Below are 25,473 nucleotides of genomic sequence, written 5' to 3'. Positions count from 1 at the left end.
CTTTGTAGTGGCCAGAAACTGGAAACTAAGTGTATACCTCTCAATTGGAGAATGGCTGAATAAATTGTGGTATATGAATATTTTGGAATATTATTGTTCTGTAAGAAATGACCAGCAGGATGATTTCAGAAAGGCTTGGAGAGACTTACATGAACTGATGCTGAGTGAAATGAGCAGAACCAGGAGATCGTTGTATACTTCAACAACAATACTACATGATGATCAATTCTGATGGATGTGGCCATTTTCAACAATGAGATGAACCAAATCAGTTCCAATAGAGCAGTAATGGACAGAACCAGCTACACCCAGGGAAAGAACTCTGGGAGATGACTATGAACCACTACATAGAATTCCCAATCCCTCTATTTTTGTCCACCTGCATTTTTTATTTCCTTCATAGGTTAATTGTACTATTTCAAAGTCCAATTCTTTTTATGCAGCAAAATAACTGTATGGGCATGTATTTAACTTATACTTTAACATATTTAACATGTATTGGTCAACCTGCCATCTGTGGAGGGGGTGAGGGGAAGAAGGGGAAAAGTTGGAACAAAAGGTTTTGCATTTGTCAATGCTGAAAAATCGCCTATGCGCATATCTTGTAAATAAAAAGCTACAATAAAAAAAAAAAAAGAAAACTGTTTATATATAAATAAATAAGAAACTTAGTGAGAATCACAGATCTAGGGCTTGAAAACTAGGTCTTCCTAATGCTGAGTTCAATTCTCTGATTATTGAATCACTTTTTACTAAGGCCATTGGCGTTAAGTGACTTGCCCAGGGTCACACAGCTAGGAAGTAGTAAGTGTCTTGTCTGAGGTTGGATTTGAATTCAGATCCTCCTGACTTTAGGGCTGGCATTCTATCTACTGCACAGGCTAACTGCCCCAAGGCTTCTTTCTGATACATTGGTTTTAGCAAGTAGAATTTTAGTGGAAAGATGGTACCAGTGGCATAGGCTAATCTGGAAAGAGAATTTTCCCAGTTTCTGGGTGGTACTTTGAACTAATAGAAATGTGCCAGCCTTTAGTGTGGCAAGGGTCTGTGGTAACTGTAGTCTTGAGGCAATTGGGGTTAAGTGACTTGCCCAAGGTCACACAGCCAGGAAGTGTTATGTGTCTGAGACCAAATTTGAACTCAGATCCTCCTGACTTTAGGGCTGGTGCTCTATCCACTCTGCCATCTTGCTGTCCCGTAACATGTATTTTCATTACTGCTTCCTGTGCCTTTAAAACTGCAGAGGGAATCTGGACATCTGGACAATGGGTGTGGTCTCCCAATAAAGCTCTGCAAGAGCTTTATATTTCCCAGCGCTTGGGAAAGCAGAAGTTAGTTTCAGGCCAAGCACTCAACTTACAAAAACAAACTTTAGAAAGTTTTTCGGTGTAGTAGAAGGAGAAATTCAAGAAAGAAAATGAGTCCCCCACGATGGAGCTACAAGCAGCTCCCCATATCGCAATTTATCGGTGCCTCCCCCCAGCCCTTCCATTCAGTGCTCATGATGATACATCCCAAGTCTCCCCCCACCAATTTCCCCAGGGAGGCATTGTGTAACATCTCATGGCAGTGAAAGCACTGATGTCTGGAACTCCTCACATGACCAGCTTATGAACGAACAGCTGGATTTGATCACCAAAAGGCCATTGGTTGGAGCAAACAAGCATTTTTCACTCTGTTTTTCAAAGACTTGCTTCCACAGGAACTAATTTAAATTGTCGTGCCCCCCACAGACTCCAGCTTTCTGCGCCGTGATTTCAAATCACAACGACCCAGGCTTCCCCGAGATTTCTCTCTGATTCCCACCCAACCCCATTGCCCTAGTGACTTGGGGGCATCATGGCAGCCCAATTGAGACCCTTCTTGGTTCTCTGCTTCATGAATTTTCTTCTTCAGCCACAAGATGCCCAAGACCCAGAAATGGTCCGATACATCTATAGGCGGTTTCAGATCTTAGAGGTAAGTATATTGGAATGGCCACAGAAATATGTTCTTCCTTTGCAAACTTCTGCATTTTCACTGATATTTTTTTAAATCCTATGCTTCGCTTTTCTCCTGCTTCTACTGTGACTATCTTGACAATGAAGCATGTTTCTGAAAAGTCAAATGTTATAATTTAAGAGAATATACATTTGTAAGTATGTGTGGAGAAGGAAAGGGAGAGAGAGGAAGAAAGAGGCAAAAGCTTTGTGGAACAATGAATTTTAAATCAGCCTTAAACTCTGAAGGCATGAATTTAGGTCCTCCTAACACAACACTGGCAATGTGACCCTGGACAAATCATTTTACTTCTCAGTATCCCTGTAACTTTCCAAAACTATGTTATAAATGAATTTCTGGTCTGCCCTGGTTTCAGTGCCTTTGCATTTATGTATTTGTTATATTTATATATGTATTTTTGTCAGGCTTTTAGTTTCATTGGTATGGGGGATTCCAGTGAAAAACCCCTTTTAAGAATTAAATGATGTGCCATTTACAATCTCAGAGAGTTTCTTGAGTTACTACAACATACATAGGCTCACCCTGTTAATAGCGTGTCAAAGACAAGCTTGAGCTCCCACCTTCCTGACATCAAGCCCAGCTCTCTATCAACTATACTATGGCAACCAAGACAATGTAGAGATAGAAAATTAATATCAATTTTAATCACGTAACACTCTCAAACAGACAGTTTCTACTGGTAATTGGTTAGATCAGTAACAAAGTAATGAAGAAAAATAAATTAGTAACTTAAGCCTGAGGTTTTTTCTTTCAAGCTGAACCTAATTTTTTTTAAAATGTAGTCCATAATTTATACTAAAAACAGCTAATTAAAAATAAAAGAATATGTGGTCCTGTTTTTTAGAATACTGAGTTTTGATCACTGTTTTTTCTGTTAAAGCATCACCTATACCTAATGGTTATTTGCTATCATTTTCAGAGAATTTAAAGATTCCAAAGATCACACTTATTGTTTATTATAGATCACATTTTTGTTTACTGCTCTTAAAACAGAGTAGCCAAATTACCATGATTCCATGATTCCAAGGCTGCACAACTTTGAAACTGAATTTTCAGAGGTGAGAGAACATTGCTGCAGTTTCTGTTGCCAGAACCCCTCCTGTTCATCAGACCTCCTTAAACACACAAATTGTAGTCATGGATACTGGGCAAGCTCACAATTATCCTTCAAATACTTCCACCTTGATTACAGATTCCTAAATCCTTGTTTTCCTCAAAATAAAATGGTACAACTACCTATACATATATATAGATATAGAAAGAGAGAGAAAAAGAAATAGGTGGAAGGGAGGGATGAAAAGAGAGAAGAGAAAGAGAAAGAAAGAGAGAAATATAAAAAACAATCCCATTTTGGTTTTTTTTTTCCATTTACTAATACCTATACATTAGGAAATAAAGTCTGAAATCAGTATTTGTTTTCTGACTTAAGCAAGGGCTGGAAAAATGTCGCCAGGATACAAGGGCATACATTCAAGAATACCAGGAATTCTCTAAGAAGGTCTCTGCGGACCTGGAGAGATGTCACCTTTATAAGACTGAATATAAGAATGAAGTGGATCATTTGGGGGGAAGAGTTGAAAGAGCCCAACGTGAGATTGACTACCTAGAATACATTAGAACATCTGAGACATGTATAGAAGAGGATAAGATGGTGATGGAAAAGCAGATTAAAGACTCTGAAGAAAAGCAAAAGGTCAGGACTCTCCTTAATACAAGTAAGAAAGATTTACCTTTTCTAAACATTCTGCACCAGGTTACCACTCTGGGGTGGGGGAAGGACTCCGTATATGAAGTTAGAACAGGGGTTTGTTGATCTTTAACAATCTGATGATACCCATAAACTCCTCAGAATAATCTTTTTAAATATAAATGCATAAAATAAAATAAATAGGATTGCAACGGAAACCAGCACATTGAAATAGTTATCAATTTTTTAAAAATCAGTTTGTGACTGAAAATTGAGATCCAGAGCTAGAGTGATAACTAAGATGGGGCAATCAGACTTTTGTCCCAGGACACCTAGTTTTAAAAGTCTAATAAATTTGCAATCCTTTGGTGTGCTAAGATGAACTCCTCCCTTCTGTGACTATATTCCCCCAGTACCAGTGTCCCAGAGTCTCTGTGTCCCCACCACATGGCACTACCTGGCTAACTACACCTGCCTTTTATGCTACTTAACTCAGGCATAAACATTTTTAGTTACAGCTCTACCTAAAATACTCAATGGGCAGGATAGCACTGATCTTTAAATGGATGAAAATAGGCACAGAAGGGAACACACACGTACAGAGGAACACAAACTGGGTCATTGCCATGTGTACATACATTGGTCACCTCTAAAAAAGCAGCATTTCCACAGAAATGTAATTATCAAAAGATCCCAGGCTGGCCACCCAGCAGCAGATGTTTCTCAGGCTGACTGAGCTCCAGGAAAGTGGGTCACACCTTCCGCCTGGTTACAGCTTCCAGAAAGGATAGAAGGGTGATTTAATCTCCCAGAACAGGGAAGACAAGAAGCTGTCTTAGCAGCAAAGAAAAGGCAGCCTTCAATGCAAAAGTCAAAAATAAGGTACTCAGGAGAACAGCAATAAACATTTCATGGCTTCTAATGAGAACTCTGTTTGTGTTCTATTTAGCCCGTTTATGTGACTTTTGAGCATGGTTAAGCCAACCAGAAAGGGCTAAGATTATAAACTAGGTCAAGGCACTTGAATTCTGTAACCCAATTTCACACCCAAGGCTACATGATTAATAATATTTAGAAACTTACACGATTAAAAATAAGCCCTGTTTCTGTGTGAAATGAGGGAATTGAATTGGGTGACATGTAAGGTCCCTCCCATGTCTAAATCTATGATCCTGTGAGACAAACAGAATTAAATAGCTTCACATGTTTATGTTAGCCCCCCATTGTGACATGAAAGAATGCAATACATATATTACAAGTCATTCATGGAATTGGTACTGTTTGCAAATTAGTGCACCAAAGTGCTAATAAGCAAGGACTGAATTGGTTCTGCCAAAAAAATAACTAATAAGGGGACAGCAAGATGGCATGGTGGAAAGATCATTGGTCGTGGAGTCAGGAGAACCTGATTTCAAATCTGGAGTCAGACACTTAATGTATAAGTCTGGGCAAGACACTTAATCTCAATTGCCTTGCAGCAGGAAAAAAAAAAAAACCTAAGCAGCTAGATGGCTCATTGGATTGAATGCTGGTCCAGGAGTCAGAAAGATGTGAATTCACTAGCCATGTAACCTTTGGAAAATTATCTAAACTCTGTTTACTTTAATCTACCAGAGAAGGAAGTGACAAACCATCCCAATATCTTTGCCAAAAACACAACAACAATAACAACAACAACCCTATATACAATATGGTCCATGGGATCATAAAGAATTGGACATGACTGAACAATAGATAACATCTCAAATACTGGAAGTAATTAATGCCTGTGTATGTGGTTGTCAAGGAATTCTATCAATTGACAAACATTTACTAAGCACCTCCTTCGTGACAGTTATTGAATAGGTACAGGAGATACACACAAAGAAAAAATAAAACAGTCCTTATTCTCAAACATGTTATATGCTCATGGGGAAGAAAACATATTCACAGATCAGTAAATACAGGTCATATATTCCCCAAAAGCACAGTAATTGGGAAGGATTGGGAAGGACTGGAAAAGTCAGGAAAAATCTCAAATTTAGGGAATGCTGAATGAGCTGAATCTTTAGGAGAGCTAAGAATTCAAAGAGATGAAGATAAGGAAGGAAGGCATTATAAAAATGGCACCTTGCAAAGGCATGAAAATGAGAGAAAGTCATTGGAAGAACAAATCAGTCAGTTTAGCTATATAGTAAAGAGTGGGTGAGAAGATATAATCAACCTACAATCATAAACTGAAGCTGATTATAAAAATTTGAACTCAGGAAGATGAGTCTTCCTACTTTAGGCTCAGCGCTCTAAGCACCATGGTACCAGCTACCTGCCACATGACTACATCTTCTTAATGTAGACTAAAATGCTATGACATCCCTTTTGTCCAGTTATTTTTTTCTTTCTGAATAAGACATATCCAGTTATGGTGAAGATCTCTGTTGACCTTGTATGTTACTTGCATTTTATGCGTTTCTATATAGATATTTGTGCCATATGTTTAATTGCTGCCTCCTTCATTAACTCTGACGCTTGTGTGGCTATTATGTGATCTTAGACAAGCCAATTTAACTCAAATATGACTCAATGTCTTTGTCCCTCATTCCACAGAGGAGGGTTCTAGAACCAGAAGTTCTCAACTCACAGAGTTGAACAATGTGACAATGTGAGTATAGCAGTATGTAAACTATAAAACATCTTATTCACTATCAGCATCATTATTATTACCATAATTCATAGTCCATAGAGGCTCTCTTGGAAGTTTATCAATTACCATTCTTGTCAGAAATCTTCAGGATTTTCTGAAGAAACATTTGAATTTGGCTCCTTTTAAGCCCTTACATATTCACTTTCCTCCTATCAACCAGAAAAGTGATCAAGTCATTTGAACTTAAAGAAGCCTGTGAAAAGGAATAGTTCTAGGCAGGTTGGACAGCCTACTTCTTTCCCCTTTGTGTATGTGTTCCAGTTTATGGCACCATAGGAAAGCAAATCCTTTTCCAGAAGGAGTCTGTTCCTATTAAACTCACTACTCAAAATCCTCTTGGACATTTCTGCATCAGCCTACTACATTAATTACTATTAATATGCATTGTAAGCAGAACATTGTGCTAGACACTGAGGAAAATACAGAGATTAGGTGGTCCATTCTTCTGGAGAATACAATCTAGTAAGTGAAAGTTTTTGTTGTTCAATAGGTTCAGTCAAGTCCAACTCTTCCTGACAACATTTCAGATCTTCTTGACAGAGAGTGGTTTGCCATTTCCTTCTCCAGTTCAAGGCAAACAAGGGTAAGTGACTTACCCAGAGTCATATAGCTAGTACATGAAGCCAGGTTTAAAATTAGGTCTTTTTGACTTTGGACAGCTAAGTGGCGCAGCAGAGAGAGTGCCAGACCTAAAGTCAGGAAGATTCATCTGGCTTCAGATACTTACTAGAAATAATAGAATGAGTCCTGGAAAATATATTTCTGATTCTAAAAGACAACAGCTAGAAGCAATTTTAGTTTGTATGCATGAGGACTTTGGCAGAAATGTCTAATTTTGGATCAAATGCAGTTGAGTTCAGGAATAAGTTTAGGGAATTTGTTGTTGGCAGAAATTCATAATAAAGGTATGAATATAAAGCAAAGAAACTAGGGTGAAGATTGCCAACTCCAACCTGTACCTTTTAGTTTTGCTCCAAGTCGATTTTCATAGAAACTAGGTACATTATAGAAAGATCAAAAGTACCCAGTTACCTTAGCTTCACATAAAACCTTTGTGATTCATCTAAAAAGAAGCCTTACAGTACCTTGAAAGGATATACAACTGGGCATGACAGGTGTTAAAAGGAAAGTTCTAACCCCAAATTAGATAGAAGACTGAGAACGGGAGTCCAAAAAAGTTCAAGAGACAGATTTAAAATGCCTAAAGACTTTTAGCTAGTTGACCAATTGCAGTAAACTAAGGGTTTAAAAAAAAACTGAAAATAACTCCTGGAGTTATCAAGCTAAAGATAGACAGGCTTTTTCCTCCCCCTCAACCCAAGATATATATTAGCTGCCCAAGACCAGCAGAGAGCTGCAGAATAAAGCAGCAACAACAGCAGAGATACTTCACAGAAGGCAGGACCAGCAATGGAAACATCCATGGAGAAAGACATCACAAAGATAGCAGACTAGCAGAAAACTCCAGTTCAGAAGAGAAAGCGGTTCACCCAATGACATCATCAAAAATATTGATGGTTCTATAGTTCAGAGGTTAATTACCTTAGATATGTATTTCTTAGCACACAGTTACCTATTTCAAGTACATCTGTGTTCTCCAATCATACATATTCCTCATAGGCCTTCTCCCATTAATGGAAGGGTACCAGTGGAAGAATCTAACTCCATGTATGATGGAAATCTTTCTTGCCACTTGATGCATTGCTTTATTAAATATTATTGCTTTGAACTAATTGCTTTAGGCTAATAAAAGAAATATATCAGCAGAATCTTATGAGCTATGTCTCTGAATGAATGCTGACCATAACATGCTTCTAATATGGGGCAGAATGGGGTTCACATTTATAGAATACTATCATGCCATAAAAGCAACTAGTATTATATAGTGAGAGGAAAAAAGCAAAGAAAGCTCCCCCCTCAAAAAAAAAAAAAGATGGGAAACTCCAATACAGATAAAGCTCACTCAAGAGACTGGGGAGAAAAGATGCTGAAACAGTACAGAGGAAAGGCAATAATAGAAGTTTTCTGCAGCCTGATTAGCAGGGGAAGGTGAGAAGAAAGGGGTAGGGGAAAATGGAAATAGCCTAGATGTTAGATTTCAATATAAAATCTTCTCACAAATATAGTTGAGGCCAGCATCTGTTGGCCTTGGGCTTTAGCAGAAATCTACTAATTATATATCCTTCACAGATGAGAGAGCCAGAAAGTTACATCTTATTATGAGAAAAAGGAAGAACCATTCCAGGAAGGGAAAAAAGAGAGGGGGGGAACCATTGTTTTCTTTTTCTCTTCATTTCTCCAGTGCAAAGTCCAGAGATTTATATGGAATACATCCTTAATAAAAGTTTGTAGAATTGAGAAGGTGCCATTTGAACAACACTTTGAAGAAATATAATGTGTTTCATGTAAAATGTATGGGATTGCCTGTCATCGGGGGGAGGGAATAGAGGGGGGGGGTAATTTGGAAAAATGAATACAAGGGATAATATTATAAAAATATATATATATATATAAAATAAAAAAAATTTTTAAAAAATGAGGTCAAAAAAAAAAAAGAAAAAGAAAAAAAAAAGAAATATAATGTGTTTGTTATAGGAGTTCTTAGTTGAGCATAGAGGTAGCATTCAGAAGAACACAAAATCTGCTTCAAAGAAAGAATGACCTGGGTTCAAGAAACATATCCCCTTATCTCTCTCCAACCTACGCAGTAGATCAGCGTCAGAAAGACCTGAGATCAAATATAGCTTCAGATGCTTCCAAATTACATGATCTGTGTAAATCCTTTAACCTCTGTCTGTCTCAGTTTTCTCTTCTACAAAATGGGGATAATTATTGTATCTCCCTCCTAGGGTTGTTTTGAGAATCAAATGAGATGGTAATTGTGAAGTATTTAGCTTACATAGTAAGCTCTTTATAAAAGTTAGCTAGAACTATTGGGCTTATATCCCAAAGAAATACTAAAGAAGAGAAAGGGACCTGTATGTGCCAAAATGTTTGTGGCAGCCCTTTTTGTAGTGGCTAGAAACTGGAAACTGAATGGATGCCCATCAATTGGAGAATAGTTGGGTAAATTATGGTATATGAATGTTATGGAATATTGCTCTGTAAGAAATTAATACAGAGAGGCTTGGAGAGACTTACATGAACTGAAGCTGAGTGAAACGAGCAGAACTAGGAGATCATTATACACTTCAACAATGATACTGTATGAGGATGTATTCTGATGGAAGTCACTATCTTCAACAAAGAGAAGATTTAATTCAGATGCAATTGATCAATGATGGACAGAATCAGCTACACCCAGAGAAGGAACACTGGGAAATGAGTGTAAACTGTTTGCATTTTTGGTTTTTCTTCCCAGGTTATTTTTGCCTTCTGAATCCAATTCTTCCTGTGCAACAACAACAAAAAAAATCGGTTCTGCACACATATATTATATCTAGGATATACTATAACATATTTAACATGTATGAGAATGCCTGCCATCTAGGGGAGGGGGTGGAGGGAAGGAGGGGAAAATTCAGAATAGTAGGGAGTGCAAGGGATAATGTTGTAAAAAAATTAAACATGCATATGGTACTGTCAAAAAAAATGTTTAAATAAATAAATAAATAAAAGTTAGCTAGATAATATTTGTAAGGCATTTTGTAAGCCTTAAAGTATTATATTACATATAATATATATTATATAAAGTATTATATAATACTTATATAAGTATTATATAAGCAGATATCAATCTGCTTTTGTAGAGGAACATTCCTCGCCAGGGAGTTCCCCATAACCTGCTAAGTTGCTGGTCTTACACTTGCTCAGGTACAAGTTAAAGTACAAGACTTCTGAGGTGCCTTTCAACTCTGAAATTCTGTTAACCTTATTTCATATATATACATATAAGCACACATATTAATATATATGTATATACATATATGTATAAAATCTTTTAAAATGTATATTTCTAGAGTTTAAACTTCTTTCAGAAATCAGAGGTTGAAGATCTGCTAAGGCAATAGTTGTGCCCGAAATCTGATCAGTACAGAGAAGAAGAGAAAGACATGAAGAAAAGCTAGAAGTAGGATTTAGTTTGACACAAAAACCTTCTCCTAAGCAACAGCTGAGGGTGCTTCTGTTTATATTACAGTTTTGGAAGAAGCCAATTATAGCTCTAATTTCAGCTGAGCAAGTAACATTCATTCAACAAGCATTTTTTATAAAGCAACTGTGAGAGGTGCTGGGTAGCAAAGAAAATCAGATAAAAAATAGCTTCAATCTCTAAAGGATTTACATTCTATTGGGGCAGAAAGCAGGAAGAAATAGAAAACTTATACAGATCAATATCGATATCTACAGATATCAATATAAAAAAAAGGCTACGAAAGATGGTGTTCCATAATTAGTAGAAAACTGATCTCTTAGATTTGTATTCAAGCTGTAGAAGCACAGAATGCAAGAGTTGGAAGATATTACTGTGGCTATTTAATCATACATGAAAGGTACCTCCATTGTAATAGACATCAAGCCTCTGCATAAAAATCCACTTCTGATACAAACTGACTATGTGATCCTGGACAAATCATTCAACCTTTTAGTGCCCCAAACAACTTTCTAAGACTGAAGATTTCACAGAAGGTGCTTAATCACTGAACAGACATTGCCTCAGTCAAACTGAGACCTGTTTAGAAAGACCAAGGTCTCCCACTGCATCCTGGGCCATCTCCAGTCATCCTGATCTGCATCTTGCTACTGGACCCAGATGGCTCTGGAGAAGAAAGTGATGTTGGTAGCTTTCTATAGCCTAGTTAAATTCAGTTTGCAAGTCATGACACCACCTTCGGGATATCATGGTCCTCTCCAGGAACAAAAGACAAACAATAAACTAGGGCCAATGATAACTTTAACCTCCCTCCTGACAGAGATGTGATGGACTCAAAATATAGAATGAGATATTTTAGGGCATGGTCAATATGAAAAATCTGTTTTACTTGACTATGTAGATTTGTTACAAGAGTTTTTCTTTGTGTGTATGTGTTCCAGTGTGGGTGAAGAGAAGGAATGAAATGGAGGGGAAAAAAAGAAATGCTTATTAATTTTTTAAAATAAAATTTAATTTTTAAGAGGAAGGAAAAATTTGAAAGCTTACTTTAAATAATTCCTCACTCCAGAGCCTCTAGAGCAGAAGATAAGCATGATAAACACAATTTAGATCAACAAATGCCAACACAGCAAGTAAAACAAACAGTAATAAAAGCAATAGAGGAGGGTGGTGGTTCTAAATTTCAGTAACATTGACAGAAAGAGAAAGGGGAGTCATACAGCTAATCAATAGCGGAGCTTTGATTTGCAACCAGATCCTCTGATATCCAATTCCATTCTATGACTCTCTCCCAGAAGTGGGAGTACAGAGTACAATATATCGTTGCCTTCCAGTGCCAAATGACAGCTTCATGTATGAACAGGTTGGAGGGAAGCCTTTCTTCTCTCCAAGTTAAGGAAAAATCATTAGTTCCCTGAAGTATTGAAAGGCTTCAAAGGGGAAAAAAAGGGAAAAATCGTCTGAAGAGGCAATGGGGAATTCAGACCTATGGCAGCAGTTGATAGGGTAAATATGTTAGAAAGAGAAATAAATGATGGTAGATTAGACAGGTGGTAGATTAGATAAATAATGGATAGATTAAATGAATAATTGATAAGTGATAGATTACATAGAGTGAGTGAGGATTAAATTCTTAATCTGTGCAGATATGCTAAGCATTATAAATACAAAAATAAGAAAACAAGATGATTCCTACCAATGAGGAACTTTCATGTTAGCATGGGAAGACAAAGCATAAAGGTCAGAAGGAAGGGGAAGAACAAGAAAGATTGAAGTGGGGACAAAGATCTAATGTAGAGGTAGAATAGGCCAGATAGAGAGCCAGAAGAGGAAAATAAAGAACATGACAGTAAGAACCACTGAATATTTTAAGTGATATTGTAGATTTAAGGCTCTTCTTATAGAATAGAGCATCTGAGGATAAAGTAATGATGATATGTACCACCAATAGAATAGTGCTGAACAAAGATAATAGAAAAAAAGTCCTGCTGGTTTGGGACTCACTACTTTGGGAGTGATTGACCTGGAAGGAACAACAGGACAGTATCCCAGAGTAGATATCAGAGCAGGGACATATATTAGAAATTTTCATGAAACTTGTCAAGGATAATGACAGCTACTTACTTCTACTAATTCATATGAGGGAAAATTAGTGAGAAATAGCAAGTCCTGAGCAAGAAACTAAAGTTGTTTGTAGAAACAGGAGATGTTTTCATTACTGCTGCCTTCTGAAGATAAAAAATGTAGAAGAGAAAGGTAGATTCGGACATGAATAACTGTTTAAAAAGATGACATGTGGGAATAAGATTTGAATCTCTGGACTATAAGTCATTTATTAAGTATTAACTCTATATCAGGCATTGTGCTAAGCACAAGTAATACAAATAAAGACATGGTTATTCTCCTGGAGCTTATATTCTAATGGTGGAGACAACATACAAACAACTAGGTTGTAAGATAGATACATACATAAATATATGATAAAATGGAAGTAGTCTCAGAGGGAAGACACAGACATTAAGAAGGGGCATCTTTCGAAGGTAACTGAGAGTTGAAGGAAGCCATGGAAGCTTCTCATGATCATGAGAAGGGAAAACATTACAGTCACGGGGGACAGAATATAATATGAGATAAAGGAATTGTTTGGCCCTTGGCCCAAGATGGAGTGTACCTATAAAGAGTCATTTTAAAATATGTTTGCCTGGAGAGGTATTTAAACTAAAAGTGGATAGAGAGAGAGAAAATTGTCCTCATAAATCTTCTGAGTCAGAGTGTAAGGAATGTAATATTGGAAGAAAATGATCATTAGAGAAGACTAGTAATTCATAGGAGACAATATCCCAGAAAAACATTATAATAAAAGCTCCATGGCCTCAGATATCCATACATAAATGCACAAAGTATTCGTTGGTAAGATAGACATCTCGATAAATGGAGATAAATTAAACTTCACAGATATGACCAAGAATTAGGAGTATGATAAGAATATGGTTATTATTAGTTATTATATTAAAACCATTTACATAGTAGTTTGATGTTTGCAAAATGCCATATCATATATACATAAATACATCTGTTATATGTATAAGCATGAATAGATGTACATATATATAATTTGATAATCATAACCTTTTCTGTAAGATGCTATTATCATGTCCATTTTTTATATGGGAAAATTGAGTCTCAGAGTTTATGATTTGTCATGTGCCTCACAGATAGTTAGTGCCTTAGCTAGAATTCTAGATTTTCTTGAATATTATACAAATATAGCATTCTCTTTTTTTATTTTGTTTTGTTTAAGTACAGTATTCTTTCTAGTATGTTATGCTATTACAGAAGGATGGATGTCATTCAGAAGAAGCAGATTAGATAAAATATTAATCAATCATACAATAATCAAAAACACCTAATGTGATTTTGGGTCATTATCAATAAAAGCAGAATGATTAGAAATGCTGCTAAATGAAGATTCATTGATCAAACTAGAAGAGGTCAGAGTGGTATTCATCCTAAAGAAGAGATTTGCTAACAACATGATGGCTGTCTTCAAGCTTTCACATCAAAGACAGGTTAGGCTTCAAGTCCTTCCCAGAGAAAATCCTACCTTCTATAAGAGGTCCTTCCCAACCCCTCTTAATTCAAGTGCTTTCCCTTTGTTATTTATTTCTTATTTTTCCTGTCTTTGACTTGTTTGTACGTATTTGTTTATAGTTTTTCTCATTTGATTGTGAGCTACAAAGAGACTGTCTTTTGTATCCTTGTGCTTAGTATAATGACTAGCATATACTAGGTACTTAATAAATTAAGAAAAGGGAATGATCACTTATATGGTTAATACTATTCACCAGGCACTATGCTAAATGTTTTATAAATATTATTTCATTGAATCTTTATAATAACCTTGGGAAATAGATGCTGTTATAATCCTCATTTTATATTTAAGGGAATTGAGACAAACAGAAGTTAAATGATTTTAACTCAAATCTTCCCGACTCCAGACTTAGCACTCTATCTACTGTGTTCTCTAGCTTCCCATTAATAGTTAATAAAGTAATAAATATTAATAAATGCTTACTTGTTTACTGATAGATTGACTAGCTCCGCTTGACCCCAAAGGGCAAAATTTGTAGCAATGGGTAGAAGTGGAGAAAGGTCCATTTAAGCTTTATAGAAAGAAAAACATCCAAATAATTATCATCATTCAGAAGTGGGTTAAATTTACTCAGGAAATAGTGCCTTTTCCACTAGGGAGGGGGGAGTTTAGAAAGAGAGAGGAGGGAATTTGTGAGTGTTATTGCCTTCTTGTTAGATCTGAACCCTGCTCAGGCCTACAGGATTATATGACATTGAGGTCCTTTTCTACTCTACATCAATTAAGCATCTAGTATGGACCCAACACTGTGCTGGACAATTTTAAACAAATAAGGAATTCTAAGACTGAGGAGGGTTAAACCAGCTGATAATAATAGTTATAGCTAAGGTTAGCAAAGTATGTCTCATTTACAACAACCCTGTAGATGCTATTATTATTTCCACTTTACAAATGAATAAACCTGAGGCTTTGAAATGGGGGGAGCTGACCATGGTGATGCACAAAGTATCTGAGGCAGGATTTAAACTGAGGTTTTCCTGACTCAACAATCTGTGCTCCATCCACTGCGCCACCTAGCTGCCACTATGAATATCATCCTTTCATTTATTAATATTAGAAATCCAAAGGAAATCGAATGAATATTTATCGTTTCTCTTCTGAGAAAACCCTTTATAGAATAGGGGATAAGGACTAGGACTCTCTGGTGAGAAAACTCCCTTTTCCAATACAGATTGGAACATCATCCTAAACTTTCACTCTTAAAGATGCTTAGACTATCCAGGGTCACAGAAACAGCAGATGTTAGAGGAAGGGCTAGAATTCAAGCATTTTTGGCTTCTGGGGCAGCTCTCTATCTTATATTCCACAGCGCCCACGCAATCTCTTCTACTAATACTTATTGGGATATTTTGTACTCTCCCCACACCTGCCACTGGACCTATAAGGAAAGAGAATAAGCGTTCAAATTTTCTGAAAAATGCATGCACCAAGAATGAACAAAATAACCCTTTCCAATATTTTTTTTCTCTTTATGTATAGGCTGTGACAACATGTTGATGGGCATAAAGTCCATGAAGATTGTGAAGACGACCAGGGATACACATGGCTGTTGGATGAAAGATGTCAACAAGGATTCCAACAAGATTTATTTCTTAAGTGGTTCCAGGAACAGCACCCTATGGGAATTTGCCAATATGAAGGCATTTATGGAAGGCAAGCCCACACCCCGGAAGCTCGTCCTGATGCTATCCTGGCAAGGGACTGGGCAAGTGATTTATCAGGGCTTCTTATTCTTCCATAGCCATGGCACCCCTAATGAGATTATCAAATACAACCTCCAAAAGAAAAGTGTGGAAGATCGGATGCTACTCCCAGGGAGCCATGGCAGACCAGTCTATCAGCATGCCCCCTGGACTCACATTGATCTGGCTGTGGATGAGCATGGGCTCTGGGCCATTCACACAGAGTTAGACCACCTGATAATCACAAAAATAGACCCCAAAACAATGGCCGTGGAGCACACCTGGACATCATTCTGTAGTAGCAGAGATGCTGAGGGAGCCTTTCTCCTGTGTGGGGTCCTTTATGTGGTATACAGTAGGGGCCGTCAAAGCTCCCGCATCATCAATTGTGTTTTTGATGTCCTGGGGGCCATCAACAAGGAGGACATTCCTACCTTGGTCTTCCCGAAGCGGCAGAAGGTCCACTCTATGATCCACTACAGTCCCCAAGAGAAACAGCTCTATGCTTGGAATGATGGCAGTCAAATCATCTACAAGCTCCAGACTCAAAGAAAGCAGGCAGGACTTTAGGAAAGGTAGCGAGTAGTTCAAACCAGGTTGGTTTCTGAGGGACACTCATGTCTACAGAAGATTTTTAAGCAATGATCCAGGTCACAGGGAGCTATTGCTCTGAATGAGAAAGTAGTAAACAGATATCTATCCTCTCTAATATTATTTAGACATATAGTCTAGAAGTGAAACCATATATAAACCATCTTTTTTTTTTATTAGCCCTATGATTCTACTGAAACTCCCAATGAGGAAACCTTCTCTACCAATGTAGATACAACAATTCTACTACTTGTTTAGGCTTAGAGAACCAACTTGGAGACTAAGAGGGTCTCACAGCCAGTGCGTGTCACAGGACTTGATCACAGGGATTCTTAACTCTAAGGCTGGTTTTCTATCCTCTTCAATACTCTGCCTTGCTTTTGTCCTCCAGTAATATGTTACAGATAGAAAAGTAGCTTCAAAGTCAGGAAGACATGGATTCAAGGCCACTTCTGACACATTTCAGCTGCGTAACCTTGGCCAAGACAGATCCTCTCAATACCCCCCAGACATAACTCTAAACCTAGATATAAGTTGTAGAGCAGTTGCCAGGATGCATTGATAGAGAAAATTTACTAGCTAGGAGTTTCCTAAACCAATGAAATCACAGATCCAATTCTCCATCCATTAATCTCTAATAATCATGACCATTTCTTATGCAGAAATTTTCTATGACTACCCATGGCCTCCTAAATTATTATTATTGATAATAATTACAGCTGACATTTAGAATTTTCAAAGTGTTTTACCAACAATGTCCATGTAAGTAATTAATGAAATTATTATCTCTATTTTAATCATGAGGAAATTAGACAAAGTCATGTGATTTGATCTTAGGATCTATGATCCACTATAATCCCCAGGAGAAACAGCTCTATGCTTGGAATGATGGAAGTCAAATCATCTACAAGCTCCAGACTCACCCAGCTGATGAATGGGCCAGATTAAAATCTATATCTTCTGATTTCAGACCCATATATATCATAACTACCTCCTAGTTAAGTTCAAGCTCCTTAAGATAATATTCAAGGCTCTGCATAATTTGACCTCAAACTACTATTACTCCAAAATAGTCCTCTCAAACAGGACTACATTTCCTAGATAGATCTCATATTTATAGGATCACAGATCTAGAAATAAGAATAATCTTGGAAATGCCTTCATTTTACTTATAAGAAAACTGATTTGCTCAACTCATATAGCTAGTTAATGGCAATACTAGTATCAGAACTTCTGATACCCAAATAAATCATTCTCTCTACTATATGCCTCGTTCATATATCTGTATCTTAGCTCCTCTATTCTTTCTGCCTAGGATACCATTTTTCTTTTATTCTATAATTCAGAATCCAGCTTAAATACAGCCTCCATGAATACATAACAAAGATGGTATGGATTTTTTTATTCATCCCCTAATCAAGGGAACACATTGTTTCTAGTTTTCTGCTACCACAGAGTGATATATATACATACATACATATATATATATATATACATATGTATATATATATATATATATATATATATATATATATGTATACGTTCATATATGTGTCTAGGTGTATATGTATATACACACACATACACACACGAACATATACCTTTGTTTTTATCTTTAATATCCTTGGAGGTATATATGTCGCATATGCAGCAATAGAATCATCAGGTCAAAGGACCTGGACAGTTTAGTCATCTTCCTTGCATAATTACACATTGAAATACTATTTTCACAGCGCTACCAATAATACATCAGTATAATTATCTTTTCAGAATCTCTCCAACCGGAGGTGTCCCCATCTTTGTCCTATGTCAGTTTGCCTAGTATGATGGTAAATCTCAGAACTGTGTTCATCTATATTTCTTTATAAATATTTTGGAGCATGTTTTGACATAATTTCTATTTTGCAATTTCTCTATAAACAGCTTGACTACATAGCTTTTAAGGAACTACTATAATATTCTATTTGTACCTCTTTTATAGCCCTTATTACATTCTACCTTGCACTTTAGTTATTTGTATTCATGAGCTCCCTAAGGGCAGAAACCATGTTTTCGACTCAATTCAATAAATTTCCATGAAGCACTTTGAGTTTTTCATTTCTGGATCTTAGAGAACAGAGACATAGTTCTAACATCAGTTCTAACAACAGATTTACTGGTAAAATATCCATAGCATCCACACACACAAAAAAACCAAACAAACAAACAAATCAGTTTCACCAATTTCCCCCTCTTCCCATTCCAATTCCTCAATTGTCCATTCTGGTCTATAGTTCAAGGGAAACCAGCTCAATTTCAAACTACAAGCTATATCTGGGTAGTACCTTTATACTCAAAAGGGCAAAGGGACCTGGAACCTTTTCTAGATGCACCATTCTTGAATAAAGTTCAGGAACTTCTTTAATATCCCAATCATGTGTAAGTTAAATAAGGATGCATTCAAAAGTTGGTAGAATTCCTCTGGTGTTGTGTTGCTCTTGTAGATTCTGTTTTTTAGTTGTATCCTACTCTTCATGACCGCATTTGAGGTTTTCTTGGCAGATACTAGAGTGGTTTGACATTTCCTTCTCCAGCTCATTTTACAGATGAGGAAACTGAGGCAAACCAGTGACTTGACCAGTGTTATCTAGCTAGTGTCTGAGACCATATTTGAACCCAAGGAGAGGAGCTTGTCTCCAAGCCTATGTCACCTCACTGTTCATATCTGCCTCCTAGTTCCTTAAGATGACATTCAAGGTTCTTCATAATTTGACCCCAAACTATTATTACTCCAAAATAGTCTAGAGCAGTGGTCCTCAAACTTTTTAAATAGGGGGCCAGTTCACTGACCCTCAGACTGTTGGAGGGCTGAACTATAGTGAAAACAAAAACTCACTCTGTCTCAGCCCCTCAGCCCATTTGCCATAACCTGAAGGGCTGCATAAATGTCCTCAGCTGGCCGCATCTGGCCCGAGGGCCATAGTTTGAGAACCCCTGCTCTAGAGTTTAAATAGAGTCTAACTGTTTCTATCTACCTATTTCATTCCTCTTCTGGTTTTACCACTGACTCTCCAAACTTCACCTCCCCTCAAAAAACCTTCTTGCCCTAGTAGATGCCTCCATCCATCCTCCTCCAGCTGGCAAGTTTCTTCTTAGAATCTCCATTTGAGAACATGCTTCAGCCAATCATATTCACTTCTCTCTTGCCTCTGATCCTGATTCCCTTGAATGACTCACCTTTCCCCCTCATGAATACATCTCACTTATTATAAACCCCTTTCATATGTTGTCTTCCTCATTAGAATATAAACTCTTTCAGGGCAAGGATAGACTTTCTTTTTTGTTTGTATTTGTACTCCCAGTAATTGATACTTTACCCAGCTCATAGAAAGCACTTAATAAGTGCACTGTCTATCTACTAGTCTATCTATCCACCCTCTTCTTATTAAAAAAAAAAAAAAAAAAAAAAAAAAAAAAAAAAAAAGGATTAGATTGACCAGTATTGACCCTAGTGTTTGTATAAAGCATAGGAAAAAATTGTTAATCTTTGTATTTTTGTTAGTGTCTAAAAGATCCCACAAAGACCAAATGTTCATTAAATACTTGTTAAATGAGTGTATCCCTCAGTAAATGAAACCAAAAATCCCACTTAGAACAAAAATATAGTTTTTACTCCCACTGCCTGAATTGATTTAAACAATAATTCTGTTTGTGTAAGCAACATATGCAACCATTTTGCTTCTGAAACAGCTGCTTTTGAAAGTCTTTGAATCAACCCACTCATGCATCTGAATCCTACTCCCTTTTCCTATACCAAAGCTTGTTATCTTTACTCCAGATACCACCCACTTCTTTCAAAAGCCAAAATGGTATAGTAGCAACACTTGTAAACTTGGAATCAGAAGAACTTTGGAACTTTGAATTAAGCCCAATCTTAGTCCAGTTCATTTTGTCTCTCTGGGCTGGAGTCTACTCATCTGTGTAGGTTGGAGTTCAAATCCTAGGGAAAAGGTCTGAGGACTTGTAGGTATATGTAATAAATATGTAAATTAAAAAGTAAAAGGTACACAGTAATTCCTGAAGCAGCCCCAGTGGATTTTAGTGTTTCCCTTCCTTCAATCACACCCCTCCTCTGTTCATTTGATTATAGAATCTAAAAGATTGGAGTTGAGAAAAACCGGGATTGTGGGGAGCCTCGGAGCCAGAGATTTCTTGATAGTTTGTTAAAATGAAACCCCCTCTAAGCTTGTGCTTCCTGGGTACAATTCATCAAACATTAGAGTTGCAAGGAGTTTCTCACCCTAAGTGAGAGAGCAGCTTCTAATAGAGAAAATGTCCTGGATAAACAAGTGAAAAGTTAAAATGCCTATGTGTACATATACATGTGTGTCTGTATGTATATACAGAATTAAAACTTCTGCTGTATTTAACTGAAATCCTGTATTGCAAAAAGCTTGGCCCCTGCCTTAATGAATCTCATTTTGAGATTCCTTTTACAGTCAAGACTCAGAACCATATGGAGAAAAAAAAGTCAAGCAATTAAGATTCTTTTACCTGGGAATAAGAAAAGAGAATAAGCATTTATTAAGTACTATGTGCTAATAATAATAATAAATTTTACATTTATCATTTCATTTGATCCTCACAACTTTATGAGTAGGTACCATTACTATCTCAATTTTACCGTTGAGGAAACTGAAGTAAACAAGGGCTAAGTGGTGGATCCAAGGTCACATAGCTAATAAATATGTAAGGATGGATTTGAACTCAGGTATTCCTGACTCCAAGCTGAGCAGTCTTAGCCACTGCTCTACCTAGCTAACCCTAAGCAATGATCCCTGCTCAAATATCTTAGGGTGTCAGGACACTTGTCTTTCTGAAAGAATTACAGATTAAGTCTCCGGATTCTAAATTTGAAGAGAGATGATAGAAGCCCCTCTTCCTCTCAACTGGAAAAGTCAGAACCATAGCTAAAGGAGCTCATTCTAGGCCAGAATCTAGACATTTGAAGCAGATAGAAACTTCAGTCTTGCTCTGTTTGAAATCACTCTCCTGTTGGTGATCTGGAGTGACCACAGGACTAACTTAGCACAATCAACCAGAGATCACTCAAGATACCAAGGACTGATGTTCAGCAGACTACAGTCTGTCCCTCATGTCCAGAAAAGACTCAGTGTCTGAAATGTACTGCACATCACACCAGATCACTCTGGTGCTGACCCAGTGCAATAGACCCAGTGGAAGCAGAACAAGGTCATCACCAGAGGAAACAATGGGACAGCATCAGAGGCATGAGCTGATCCTCTGTCCCTGTGTCCTTATATGTCTCTCCATGCTTGCATCCTGGCTATGTGTGTACTCTGCATATTTGCCTCTTCACAAAAGTCCCCTTTGATGCTATGGGAATTTATGAAAACATGTCCCAGAAATTTTTATTCATAGTATTTCACTAAATGCCTCTACTTTTAACCAATTGTATTCTCTGATTATCTGGTAATAGTAAATACATTAGTGGAGACTCAAACTATATTTTTCAGTGAATACAGATCCACAAAGTACCTTGAATTCTGGGTAACTCAGAGGCACTTTCTGGAGGGATGTGGGGAGATAGGTTCAGGAGCTCCATGTATAAAGTGAGGACTTTGGACTAGATGCTCTTCCCAACTCTAAAATCCTATAATTCTATACCCAATACCAATAACAATGCCCTCTCCTAAAGGACCTCTAGCTTCATACCCTGGACCTCACTTTTCCTTCTATCTGCTTCAAATAGTGGAAACTTCCAGGATCCCTATTCACTTCAATGCAACGTTTAATTTTACTTTTGTAAAATACTGACCATGATATAAAGAAATCTATTTCACTTTGCAGGAAAGTAGGAGGGGAAAAAAGATATGACAGGAGGGAGGGTGATAGAAGAGAAGACACATTGGGGTAGAGGCTGGTCAGAAGGAAAAAAGAGTAAAAAGAATGAAAGAAAAAAACAGGGAGCTACAGAGTTATTAATAATAATAATGAAAAGAATTTTGAATCAAGTTTCTCCAAGGAAGGCCCCATTTCTCATATGTATATGGAATCTAATCAAATTTATTTAAAAAAAAAAAAAGGCCATTCCCCAATTGATTGACCTAACAATACCACTATTAGGCATGAATCCTAAAAGAGATTTTTAAAAAAGGAAAAGAAGATAAATGTATAAAAATGTTTATAATAGCTCTTTTTTAGGGCAAAGAATTGGAAAATGAGGGGATGCCTATCAATTGGAGCATGGCTGAATAAGTTGTGGTATATGATTACAAAGGAATATTATTGTTCTATAAGAAATGATGAGCAAGATGCTATCAGAGAAACTTGAAAAATCTTCCATGAGCTCAACCAAAGTGAAATGTACTCTGTACATAGTAATAGCAAAGTTGTGGGATGATAAGCTGTGAATGACTTAGCTTTTCTCAACAATAAAATGATTCAAGACTACTCTTAAGGACTTATGACGAAAAATGCTATCCATACCCAGAAAAACAAAACAAAAAAACTGGCTGTCTTCGAATGCAGACTGAAGCATACTTTTTTTAACTTTCTTTTTTTTTCTTGAGGGAGTTCTTTTGAAACATGACTTTAATGGAAATGTTTTGTACAACTTCATATGGGCCTGTCTCAATGGGGGTGTAGGAGGAGGGAGAATCTGGAACTCAATTTTTTTTTTTTACTAATTTTATAATTATAACTTTTTTTTGACAGTACATATGCATAGGTAATTTTTTTTTACAACATTATCCCTTGTACTCCCTTCTGTTCCCAATTTTTCCTCTCCTTCCCTCCACCCCCTCCCCTAGATGGCAGGCATTCCCATATATATTAAATATCTTAAACAAGGGCTAAGTGGTGGATCCAAGGTCACATAGCTAATAAATATGTAAGGATGGATTTGAACTCAGGTATTCCTGACTCCAAGCTGAGCAGTCTTAGCCACTGCTCTACCTAGCTAACCCTAAGCAATGATCCCTGCTCAAATATCTTAGTACAATATATATGTGCAGAACCGAATTTTGTTGTTGTTGTTGTTGTTGCAAAGGAAGAATTGGATTCCAAAGGTAAAAATAATCTGGGGAGAAAAACAAAAAATGCTCACAGTTTACACTCATTTCCCAGTGTACCTTTTCTGGGTGTAGCTGATTCTGTCCATCATTGTTCAATTGGAATTGGATTAGCTCTTCTATGTTGAAGATTAGCTCTTCTATGTTGAAGATATCCACTTCCATCAGAATACATCCTCCTACAGTATCATTGTTGAAGTGTATAATGATCTCCTGGTTCTGCTTCGTTTCACTCAGCATCAGTTGATGTAAGTCTCTCCAAACCTCTCTGTATTCATCCTGCTGGTCACTTCTTACAGAACAATAATATTCCATAACATTCATATACCATAATTTACCCAACCATTCTCTAATTGATGGGCATCCGTTCATTTACCAGTTTCTAGCCACTACAAAAAGGGCTGCCACAAACATTTCGGCACATACAGGTCCCTTTCCCTTCTTTAGTATTTCCTTGTGGGAACTCAATTTTTAAAACAAATATTAAAAAACTGTTCTATATGTAAGTGGGGGGAAATATTAAAACATAAAAGAAAAAAGCTACTGATTACCATGGATCTCACTGCAGGAAAAGTCAACTAGATTAGATTTGGACTTCCTTCAGGGTACCCTAAAGAAGGAAAGTTCAGGATGTATAGGCTCTCCAGCTAATGGTTCTATCCCTCACCAGTGGTATTCCTAAGTGTAAGAGGTTCTCTGAATTCACTCAATTATTAACAAAAGAATATTTACTTCAACTCAATTAAATTCAATAATTACAAATATACTGTTATCCCTTCCACATCATGGGAGTTGGGGAGTGGTACCCCCATGATCTGGAAAATCTGTATAAAATTGTTTGACCCTTCCTTCATACAAGGGAAGTCTGAATCTTTTTCTCTTATGGGATCTTTACAATATCTTATTATAAAATTTCTTTGTATCCCCAACAGTGCCTAGCATATAGTAGGCACCTTTAATAAATGCAAGATGACTGTGAGAGTAAGACAGGAAGCAGGTTGGGGACAAATGGCTAAGAATGCTCTACCTACTGTGCTAATTGCTCTAAAACACTCTTTCTTAATATTTACATTCCTCCTGAATTTTGTTTACACTATTAGTTTACTTAGTAGATGTTCCATAGATGACACAAAGGTAAACACCATGCAATGTTTCACTGTATTAGGCTTTTTAGTTTTAGATTTTTAACTTTTTATTTCTTAGTGCTCAATTCATTGATTAATCATGTAAGCCTCTACTTACTTAATAATTTCTCTGCCATTAACATTATAAGATTGGATGCCATTTGGTAAGTAGATCATTTTGACTGAATTATCACATGTAACCTTTTAAAATTTCATGTTCGATAATGAACATTTGAATAACCATAACTGAATTTCACCCAATTATCCAGACAAGCCTTTGTCTTTATGTCATAATAATTTTCCATTTCTCCCCTTCAGATAAAATCCTTCTTTATAACAGAGAAAAATAATTCAGGAAAAAAATCTGATAATATATGCAATGTTAGTTCCCCAAATCTCTGTATGACCATAAAGAAAAAAAGAATGTTTCATTATCTGTTTTCTTAAATCTTCACTGATTTTACAGTTACTCAGAGTTCAACTTCCTAGGGGCATATTACTAGTACTGGGATCTCTGGGTCAAAGGATATGGATAGATTGTCACATTTCTTATGTAATTAGAAATTTAAATCCAAAAAGATAAACAGCTCCACCAAGAGTACATTGGTGTGTCAGTCACAAAAACTTCCAACATTCAATTTAATTGAACAATATGTTGACAGAGAATGAAATCTTCTGTCATCTTTGCCAACATGTGTGATATAAACTGAAAGCTCAGAGATCTCTTAATTGGCAATTACTTTATAATTAGGGATTTTGAATGTGATTTTAGGTAGTCATTTGCAATTCTTCCTTTGAAAACTTTTCAGATCCTCTATCCACTTATCTAAACAGAAATGGGTTTGACTTTTGTATATTTTGTATATTTCTCACTTTCCTATGTCTTTAATATC

The 25,473-nt window shown here is 36.7% G+C and overlaps 1 protein-coding gene across 1 annotated transcript; it reads left to right on the top strand.

Annotated features, from left to right (window-relative positions):
- Positions 1–1,560: 1,560 nt before the first annotated feature.
- OLFML1 (olfactomedin like 1) lies at positions 1,561–18,464 on the top strand. The gene is made up of 3 exons (XM_074272752.1): positions 1,561–1,959; positions 3,431–3,716; positions 15,590–18,464. Exons 1-3 carry the CDS (start codon positions 1,840–1,842, stop codon positions 16,360–16,362), a joined length of 1,179 nt encoding a protein of 392 aa, XP_074128853.1. The 5' UTR covers positions 1,561–1,839; the 3' UTR covers positions 16,363–18,464.
- Positions 18,465–25,473: the final 7,009 nt, after the last annotated feature.

This window comes from Sminthopsis crassicaudata, chromosome 6 (assembly GCF_048593235.1).
Source record: "Sminthopsis crassicaudata isolate SCR6 chromosome 6, ASM4859323v1, whole genome shotgun sequence".
Lineage (NCBI taxonomy): Eukaryota > Metazoa > Chordata > Mammalia > Dasyuromorphia > Dasyuridae > Sminthopsis > Sminthopsis crassicaudata.
Note: the sequence above shows the minus strand (reverse complement) of the source record. Positions and strands in the feature narration are given on the sequence as shown.